This window comes from Neophocaena asiaeorientalis, unplaced genomic scaffold (genome assembly GCF_003031525.2).
Source record: "Neophocaena asiaeorientalis asiaeorientalis breed wild unplaced genomic scaffold, Neophocaena_asiaeorientalis_V1.1 scaffold254, whole genome shotgun sequence".
Lineage (NCBI taxonomy): Eukaryota > Metazoa > Chordata > Mammalia > Artiodactyla > Phocoenidae > Neophocaena > Neophocaena asiaeorientalis.
This window is the reverse complement of record NW_020174705.1, coordinates 1912744-1921896: the sequence shown is the minus strand read 5'-3', so window position 1 is coordinate 1921896 and position 9153 is coordinate 1912744. Positions and strand designations below refer to the sequence as shown.

Sequence of the window (9153 nt, the reverse complement as noted above, 5' to 3'; positions counted from 1 at the left end):
GGCAGCCGGGCCCCCCGCCGCGCCCGACGGCGCCTCGCCGGGGGACAGCGCCAGGCAAAAGCTTGAGGAGACAAGCGCGTGCCTGGCGGCGGCGCTGCAAGCCGTAGAAGAGAAGATCCGGCAGGAGGACGCGCAAGGCTCGCGGTAGGTGCAGGACCCGGTCCGGCGTGGGCGTAGGTGGGGAGCTGTGCGCCCCCGCGGCAGGTGCACACCTGAAGGCTGCCCTGCGAGAGCGGGGCCGAGTCGCGCCAGGCCCGAGTTGCGCCGGGCACGGCCTGGCGTGGGCGGGCTCTACGAGCTGCCCCAGCCCCCGACAGAGGCTACTGTGAGTAGGCCGGGAGCGGAGCGGGGCAGATGTGGGGAGTGCGTGGACTGATCCGGCCCCGCCCCTGAATGCGGGGGCGTGACCTCCGCGAGGGGCGGGACTTTGCGCTGAATGGGCGGGACATGGGGGCTGGAAGTTCTGCGCCAACCCAGCCAGTTCACGCTGCGCCCGCCCCCAGCCCCTCGGCCGCCGAGAAGAGCACCGGCAGCATCCTGGACGACATTGGCAGCATGTTTGACGACCTGGCCGACCAGCTGGACGCCATGCTGGAGTGACGCGGCCGCCCAAGTTCGGCCCACCCGCGCCGCCTGGGCTCCGGCCCGCACACTGACCTTTACCTCAGGATGGGTACCTCTGGGGGCGGCGCGAGCGGGCAGGGCGGTGGACCAAGGGGGAGGGGCGCAGGGGGCAGCCCGCTAGGCAGCCGCGGGCACGAGGCGGGGGTGGGCCGTTCTGTCCAGCCCCCGCACAAGCACAACTCCTGCCCCTGGGCCCAGCTTGGAGGACTGCCTGGTTGGTGGACCCAAGGGCTCTGGGCAGATGCTGCTGCCTTGTGGGTGCCCTTCCTTATCTGCTGCTCCCTGTGCAATAACTGCTGGGCCACCTGCCCACCCACCACCAGGCTCTGCCCGCTGTGGGTGGAGGAGGGGAAACTCCTGAACCCCCTGCCCTGAGTCCAGGTTGGGTCCACCCTGGGAGGCAGCGGGAGGGGGCAGCTGCTGTAGCCCCCTCCCCAATCTGTGGCAGAGCACAGGCCTATGCCCAGCACAGAACTGCCCATTGGGGACCTCTGCCAGCCACTCCAGCAGCACAAGGGGCTGGGGTTGGGCCCCCTGCCCCACTGCACCCCCCTCCCTAAATATAAGCTATCGAAGAGTATTAATTTATTGGGAATAAGCTGAGGCAGATTTCCCCAGAGAAACAAAAAGGTATAACTTTAACAAATATATATTTAAAGAAAGAAGAAATATTATTGATTCTATAGAAAACCATTTACCAACTGCAAGGACGATGGAGTCCAGCTCAAGACAAAAGCTGTTAGAGGCCCCGGCCATCTGTCTGTGTATCCTTCCCTCCCTCTGTCCAGGAGTGGCCAGACCCCCGGGCCCAGTAGCACAAACAGGAGGCTGGGGTCTGGGGGAGGGGTCTGTGCTCCGCCAGGGCCCTCCCTCTGCTCTCTCTCCTAACTTCTCTGCATCTGAAGAACTTGAAGGATGTGCCTTGCTCGCTGCTGGGCTGTGTCATCCACGCCGTGGAGACAGTGGGGAGGGCTCTGCCTCTCCCATGGGTGCTGGTGTTAGGGTGCATCTGGGCTTCAGGGGAGCTGTGTGCACAGCGTGGTGAACGTGGGCGCGTCAGTTGGGTGACAGCAGTGGGTGCAGGGCATGCATGCCAGGCTGCGTGTGGTGCGTGTGAGGGTGTGTCCAACCCTCCCTCCTTGGGGCCCTGAGCTGGCCCCACGCAGCCAGCCCACCCCCGCTCCAGTTCCCACAGACGCTCTGCTCATGGTCTGAGGCCGTGTTGTGTGGTCGTTCTCGCCTTCTTCCTCCATCTCCCCACTCCAAAAACTACTGACTGGCCTCCTCTATCGTGTCTGCTGATCCACGTGTTGGGCACAACTCTGACATTTCTTAACAAAAAAGAGAATTAAAAAGCGCCGAAAACCAGCGATTGTGATTCAGGTGGGCTGAGGGGGTCTGCCAAGGTGGTGCCTGGGTGTGTGGGGCCCCTTCCAGTGGTCATGTGCCGGCACGTCCCCGGGTGGGTGGGCCTGGCCAGCTACCTGGTCTCTCCTCAGTGGGTGGCCCAGGCCAGGGCCAGCAGGTGGGGAGGGGGGGTCCGGGCAGGGAGCTACTGTCAGCTGTCAATAAACAGCAGAATATGGAGCTGCCTGGCTCACTTTTTTGGGGTATGTACATTGGGGCAAGTGGGGGGCTAGCCTGTTCCCGACAGGGAGAAGAAGGCACCAAGAGTGTACATCCTGGGGATATCAACAGGAGCCTCCTGTGGTCCCTGCCCAGCTTTCCACCCCAGCTTCTCTCACACTGGTTGCTGGTGCCTGTGCTCCCCAGTGTCCTCAGGTGGCCTCTTCCTCCTCCTGAGGACCATCCCCACTCAAAGCCACAGTCTGTGCAGCTTTTATTTCAGTCAGGAAGTAATCAAATTTATATACAGTCTAAAAACAGTAGAAAAGGTGAGTAAAAAGGCCCACAGTCCATCTGGAGTGGGGATGGAGGGTGGGCCTGGTGAGCGTCGTACCTGGCACCCAGATGGTCTGGGCACTGTCCTGGCAGTGACGATGACAAGGCCAAGCAGAGAGAGGCTCACTGGGCGCAGGGCAGGGAGGGCATTGTCTGCCTGGCTGAGTCTGCCTGCCTGTTCCCATGGGGCAGGCAGAGACCCCAAGATCAGTCATGTGGCTCGCCGGACTTGGACAGGCCTAGGTCAGGCCCAGAGGAAGCCAAGACCTGGCCTGGATTCTGTTAGCAAGTCCACACCTGCAGGGGAAAGGCTCTGTTTCAGGTGCCCCTTTGGCCATCCAGCCCCAGAGCCAGCTGCCGTCCATACCTGCCTTCACTGCCCCCTGCCCAGGGCCGCTAGATCCCAACTCCCCCGCCCCCGCTCCCCCCATGCAGCCCCTTTGGATGGCCTGGGCCAAGGCACTGACCTTCACGGTGCTGTCCACGGCTCCTGAGAAGAGCCGGCCCCGGGACACTGCCAGTGCAGTCACACTGCCCTGGTGACGCAGCAGAGTCTGCGTGCAGATCATGTTGTCCATACTCCAGACCTGGGGGCACATGGGACATGAGGACCGCCCAGGCCTGGCACCCACCCTGAGCCTCCCACTGTCGGTAGGCCAGCTCGCACCCTGAGAGACCGGTCGTAGGATGCGCTGAAGACTTTGGTCTGGTCTGGCGTTGAGATGACCGCCAGGGCATACACAGTGCCAACGTGTCCTGTCAGGGTCCGCACTTGCTCCTTAGACTCAATGTCCCACACCTGAGGGGGTGGCACAGGCAGGTCAGAGACACAGACGGGGAAGGCAGGGGCCCAGAGTCAGACCCTGCCCTTTGGCATCCACTCTTACATGGATGAGGTTCTCGTAGGTGCCACAGACAATGTGGTGATTCGTCACGGCAATAGAGTAGACGCTGCCGCCAGATGTCTGCAGGACGTGGATGCAGTCGAGGGTCCGGATGTCCCAGATCTATGGGCAAGTGTGGGTCACTTGGTCCCAGGCCAGGCGCCTCATCCCCTGGGCCTCTCAGCAGCCCACCACCCAGGGTGCATGTGAGGGTCTCCCCACGCTGGCAGCGCGGGGGCAGGGCAGATGGAGCCAGCACAGGGAGGGCGCACCTTGATTGTCTGGTAGGAGCCGCTGTACAGGTAGCTCTGGGCAGCCACCAGGGCCCGCACCCAGTGGTTGAGGCCGGTGAGCTCCTTCTTCAGCTTCAGCTCGGTGCCCACAATGTCCCACACCTGTGGGAGTGGCCGTGAGCGCAGGCCTGGGGGGCAGGCACCGGCACCCTGCCGCCCTGCACACACGTACACCACCTTGCCTGACCTTGATGGCCTTCAGGGAGCCGCTGAAGAGCATGTTGTGTGAGGAGACCAGCGTGCACACCGGGTTGTCGTGGGCCCGGATCGTGTTCACCTTCTGCAGGTTCTGGATGTCCCAAACCTGGCGGGAGGGAGGACCGGAAGCCTTAGGCCCTGGCCGAGCCCAGGCCCCAATGGCACAGCGAGCCTGGGGGTCCCGGCCCGCCCGCCGGCCCCACTCACGATGATGGTGCAGTCGGCTGAGCCGCTGTAGAGCTTGCACCTGGGGAAGCAAAGCCAAGGTGTCAGGGTGTGAGAAGCCAGTACCCTCGCTGACAATGCCCTGGCCAGGCTGGGGGAGCACTGGCCACTGGGAACCAGCAGCCTGGGCCATTGCCAGGATCACTGCTGAGCCCAGCCTTGGTTTTCCTGCCTTAGCGAGGGGACCTTGGAAGTGGAGGCCCAGCCCCGTGCCTGCCTGGCAAGGATCTGACAGCTGAGCTGGGAGGTAATTACCCGTTAGTGTTGTTGGCAGTCAAGCTGTTGCTTCCTGTGAGCCAGCATCTCTCTCTCTCATACACACACACTCACACACTCACGCCCACAACCAGAAGCCTCATGACACAAGACAAGAGGGAAGGTCTAGAAGGGGCACCCTAGGGGTGAGGGGGTGGCCAGGCAGGCTCCTCTGTGGTGCTGCGCCCCGGGCTCTGGCTGTCGGCCAGCAGTAGCTGAGGCCCTGCCTCCACTCTCTGGTCCCACCTCTGTCCTCTGGCTGCCTGAGTCTCTCCAGGGCCAAGGCTCTGCTCTGTGAATGTACGGCTTCAGAGGTGGAAGGCCTACATGCTGCCACCCATGATTCAGCCCTGCTCAGGGTCGAGGGCATCTCCCAGGAGGAGCAGACAAGAGCCACTCTAGGACACGTGCAGCCATGGACTCAAGCTCACAGTCCACAGGACCTCCCATCCCTGGCTCCACATGGGCCCTGTGGTCTGTGGACACACGTGTGCCTGCACTCACCCCTGGATGCAGAGTGCCAGCACAATGCCATCATGGCCCTCCAGCGTCTTCTGGCACTTGTAGGTGGTACACGTGTCCCACACCTGCAGAGACCAGGATCAGGGCAGGTCCCAGCAGGGTCAGCCCAGTGGCAGGGGGCACCATGGCAGGAATGATGTGAGCATGGGGGGAGGGGAGAAAGCCCCATCCATGAGCAGGCCTGGAGCCGGCAGAGGCTGGTGTGCAATGCCCACCCCTGCCCCACCAGGCTGCCAAGCCCCTAGGCAGGACCCTACCCACCTTGATGGTCTTGTCAGAGGAGCCGCTGAAGAGCAGGTCCCCCATTGAGTAGACGCAGAGACACCAGACAGGGCCCTGGTGACCCACAAAAGTTCCTTTGCACTTGAAGATCTGCTGTGGGTCGTAGGCTGCAGAGAGATGGGGGAACTGGTGATGGGGGAACTGGAGGGGGCTTCGGGGATGGCGGCGGGAGCGGCAGTGGGCCCATACTCACATCCTAGGATGCCCATGTTCAGCCGTGCATTGATGTGGGACAGCTCGTCCTGCGAGGCCAAGAGTAGAGCAGAGGGTGGGGTGGGCGGGGCTCCACAGCCCTCCATGGCCCCAGGCCTGAGCTCTGCCAGGGCAGGGCAGATGCAGCAACAGCCCTCCCAGCACAGACACCTAATCATAAGTGGGAACAAGCCTCCTGCTGGGACCCAAGCTGAGAGATGGTCCTGTGTCCCCCACCCCACCCCACCTCCCTGCATCAGGCCCCTGCCCGCTCACATTCAACATGGACGCGTCCCTCCGGAACTCCATGAGGTCCTCGCTGAGCTTGCTCTGGTTTTCATCCAGGACATCTGTGTAGCAGGGACCAGAAGAAGGGTGTCAGGGACCAGGAGGAGGGGCTGCACCCCTGCCACCTCTGGGCCAGGCTCTCACCGAACTTGAGCTCCAGGCTCTTCTCCAGCTGGTCGATCTTCTCTGAGAGCTTGCCCAACATGGAGCGCAGGAAGGCGATCTCCTGGTCCTTCTGAGCCAGTGCCACATGCATCTCGTGGAAGCGGTCATCCGTCTGCTGAAGGAACTCCTTCAGGCCCTCGAAGCGGCAGGTTTCCAAGTGCGTCTCATACGTGTCCTGGTTTCCAATGAACGTGCACCTGGAGGGACAGGACAGCTGCCCTGCCCACCTGTTCAACTGCCCGCCCAGTTAGGCCCTTCCCTTTGCCTCCCCAACCCCAAGAATCTCTCTCAAATCCCACTTCTGTGCCCACTGCAGCCCCAATGGGCCACCATCCTCTGCATACCTGCATGCCCACCAACCCACCTACCCACCCTGCTTCTACCCAGCAATCCAGTCACTTCACTCCTGCTCAGAGCTCTTCAAGGGCTCCTCCACCACCTCACCAGCTTCTGCCCTAAAGAGCCAGCTGCTGCCTCTTCCCCCACCCCCACCTCCCCTCTGCTCTCAACTCTGCCAGCTGCCGGAAGCCCTCACCCAGGTCTTTGCCCGGCTCGTGCCCATGCATGCATTCATTCTCAGCTTGTGCCTTCCCCAACCACCCGCAGCTCCCTGACCGCTCCGTCCCCCGTGTTCCCATGGTGCGCAGGTCTCCTTAGCACCTGTACCTCAGTTTGTAATTACATAGACGATGGTGTGGTTCCCGCTAAGGTCGTCTCCCCAGAGCCTGGCAGACAGGTGGATCTCAACCAAGGTTTGCTGAAGGAGGGACCGTGAATGCCAGCCCAGGCCCCCTCACCCCCTCAGGTCTGTGGGGGGGTGCTGAGTCCCCAGGGGCACTGGTTCTCAGTGCCCCTGGGGGGTGGGGTCTGGGGACGGAGGGGGGCACTTACTTCCGGGCGCTGAGCTTGATGGTGAAGGGACACCCTCGGGGGTCCACCTCAAAGACAGTGGGCTTCCCGCCCCCGACTGCCCGACAACCGTGCCTGCAGTGGATGAAGAGCTCGCCAATCTGCTCAGCCACTGCGATGTTGTTCACCACCACCGTCAGCTTGGCATTGTCCACGGGACACTTCTCTGGGGGGGGGGAGGGCATGCTGACCTCACAGCCCACCCAGCCACCATCTCCCCTGGCAGCCCTGCCCTGGGCACTGTGGCCAGGCTGCTCTGGGGGAGACCATTCCCTGGTGGGCGGCAGGCCTGGAACACGCTCCCCCAGCTGGGTGGGCTGAGCCTCTGTCAGGGGCCTAATCCACCCATCTACCTTCCCCTCTGGGGTGCCCGTAACAGGAAAGGGTGCATGGCTGGGCCACCAAGAATGACCACTGGGTGAGCCGGTGGTGGCAGAGGCCTCTCAGTTGACCCGAGAGTCTGGGGCAGGGCCAAGAGAGCTGAGGACAGAGCACGGAGAGGGCCAGTCCTGGGCCAGCTGCTAAGGCCTGAGACGGTGAGGCTGGCAGCCTTGACAGCAGGGGCAGCGTCCGAGAGAGTGGGCACTGTGCCCAGAAGGCCCACCCACACCCGCCGTGGGGCGGGCTCTGAGCTGCCGTGCTTGTCAAGGTCTTGAGCCTGGCCCGAGCCTGGCCTGAGCAGTCACCCAGGAACCACTGCCGCAGGAGGACTAGGGAGAAGCGGCTGTGCAGCCAGGGTCTCCATCAGTGCTGGGCCCAGGCCGGACGTCCCCAGAGGGACCTCCCACCGCTGGGGAATAAAGGTGGCCGAGCCTAGGCTGAGAGGGCCCTACCTGACTTCAAGGCGCATCTTCGACAGAAGGTGTGCTGTGGAGACAATGGGCAGATTGGGGTGTGGCCGCAGAGCTGCCCTCACCCCGTGCCCACTGCAAAGGGCACCTGCTGGGCGGCCAGACCAGGCCTGTGAGCGAGGCCAAGGCTGCCCATGAAAGGGGCCTCACGGTGGTGCACAGGTCAGGGAGGGGCAGCCTCACCCCACACGTGGTGATCACAGGGTCCTTGAACACACTGCAGCAGAGCTGGCAGCAGAGCTTCACCGAGGGCTGCTCGGCAAACACCAGCGGCTCCTAGAACAGGCAGGGCTGGGTGAGGGTGGGGCCTGGGACTGCTGACATGAGTGCGGGCACCCAGGGCCCCAGCCCCTTCCTCTGCGGGCCTGGGCTGCCCTATTGGGGTGGAAGCACCTCTGCCAGGATGTGTCCTGAGAGGAGGAGTCCACTGAAGCCTACAGCTGGGCCTGAGCTCCAGCAGACCTGAGCAGGAAGAACCCCTCCAGCCATGCCCTCACCCCGTGACACCTACCCTCTCCCTGGGACAGAGACTAGAAAGGGCCCCACGTGGAACCCGCCTTTCATTCCCAAAGCTGATGCCTGGGCAGCCCCTGGGGTGGGGAGTGAGAAGAACGTGCCTGGGGGACCCAGCCCAGCCCCCCGAGCCCCTGACGTGGACCCGTGCGGATCAGGGGCCCCGATCAGGGCCTGAGGGGAAGGTGCCCCCACCGCCCCAGGACGGGGAGGGTCCCTTGGAGTCTGCACCGAGCCTGCCCGGCCACACCTACCGGCTCCTCCTCCTCCTCGGGCAGTGAGAATGTGGAGCGCAGGGACATGCTGGACTCCGAGTGCAGGGAGCGGACGGAGATGGCCGAGTCAGAGCGGCGTGGGGTGCTGATGGGGGGCTGCGGGCAGACAGGAGGCCGTCAGCTGGCAGGAGGGCCAGGCTCGGACCCCCGTCCCAGTGGGCGCCCACTTAGCCCACAGCCTGGCTGTGCGTGGGGAGCCGGTGTAACGCCCAGGCCCCGCCTGCCTGGCAGTCCCGGCCCTGTGGTTGGGACGCCTGCTCACATCTGCCAACTTTCTTTGTGTAAATGGAGAGACTTCCTGCTATTCAATTCTACGAGGACACGCTCGGCCTGCTTCCTGCTTCCCGTGAGGGAATGTAGGCCACAGAGGGGACACCTCCACCAGCCAATCCTGGGGCGGGGGTGGCCACGGCCCCCAGACTGCTGGAGGGAAGGGGGTGGAAGGCTGGCCGCGGGAAGCTGCAGGGCTCCAGGTGCCCACTGGGCTCAGCCACCCGCCTGGCCGTCCTGGTCGGGGACACTAGCCCAGGCCAGTGAGGCTCCCTGAGGGGAGGCGGGGACACCCCCACCAAACCCCAACCAAGCTTCTGAGAGCAGGAGGGGGGTGCCACGGGTGCTCGTCTCTGTCTGAGCCAACAGAAACACGGGTCTGGGGGAGTGCCAGGGCAAGGGGTACTGTCCCTTCCTCCCCTCTGGGCCTGGAACCCTCCAGAAGAGATACTCCAAGAGCAATCGCTCCCCACGCTCTTCCCCTCCTGCCCCGAAACTTCATTCA

The 9153-nt window shown here is 63.6% G+C and overlaps 2 protein-coding genes across 3 annotated transcripts in view; one reads left to right on the top strand and one right to left on the bottom strand.

Moving 5' to 3' along the window:
- CASKIN1 (CASK interacting protein 1) overlaps positions 1-2299 on the top strand; it is an 11743-nt gene extending 9444 nt beyond the window's left edge. For both annotated transcript variants that reach the window (XM_024759568.1, XM_024759567.1), the window contains 2 exons: positions 1-144; positions 504-2299. The exon at positions 1-144 is cut by the window's left edge and continues 121 nt beyond it. In XM_024759568.1, coding sequence (XP_024615336.1) covers positions 1-144; positions 504-600 — 241 coding nt within the window. In that variant the 3' untranslated portion in view covers positions 601-2299. The remainder of the gene's footprint in view (positions 145-503) is intronic.
- Positions 2300-2447: 148 nt separating this feature from the next.
- TRAF7 (TNF receptor associated factor 7) overlaps positions 2448-9153 on the bottom strand; it is an 18355-nt gene continuing 11649 nt past the window's right edge. The window contains exons 5-20 of the mRNA XM_024759612.1: positions 8358-8474; positions 7774-7866; positions 7573-7606; positions 6722-6905; positions 5810-6075; positions 5654-5727; positions 5379-5427; positions 5165-5292; positions 4886-4968; positions 4109-4148; positions 3891-4007; positions 3683-3805; positions 3414-3533; positions 3194-3325; positions 2994-3113; positions 2448-2823 (exon numbers count right to left, since the gene is read on the bottom strand). Coding sequence (XP_024615380.1) covers positions 2809-2823; positions 2994-3113; positions 3194-3325; positions 3414-3533; positions 3683-3805; positions 3891-4007; positions 4109-4148; positions 4886-4968; positions 5165-5292; positions 5379-5427; positions 5654-5727; positions 5810-6075; positions 6722-6905; positions 7573-7606; positions 7774-7866; positions 8358-8474 — 1695 coding nt within the window. The 3' untranslated portion in view covers positions 2448-2808. The remainder of the gene's footprint in view (positions 2824-2993; positions 3114-3193; positions 3326-3413; positions 3534-3682; positions 3806-3890; positions 4008-4108; positions 4149-4885; positions 4969-5164; positions 5293-5378; positions 5428-5653; positions 5728-5809; positions 6076-6721; positions 6906-7572; positions 7607-7773; positions 7867-8357; positions 8475-9153) is intronic.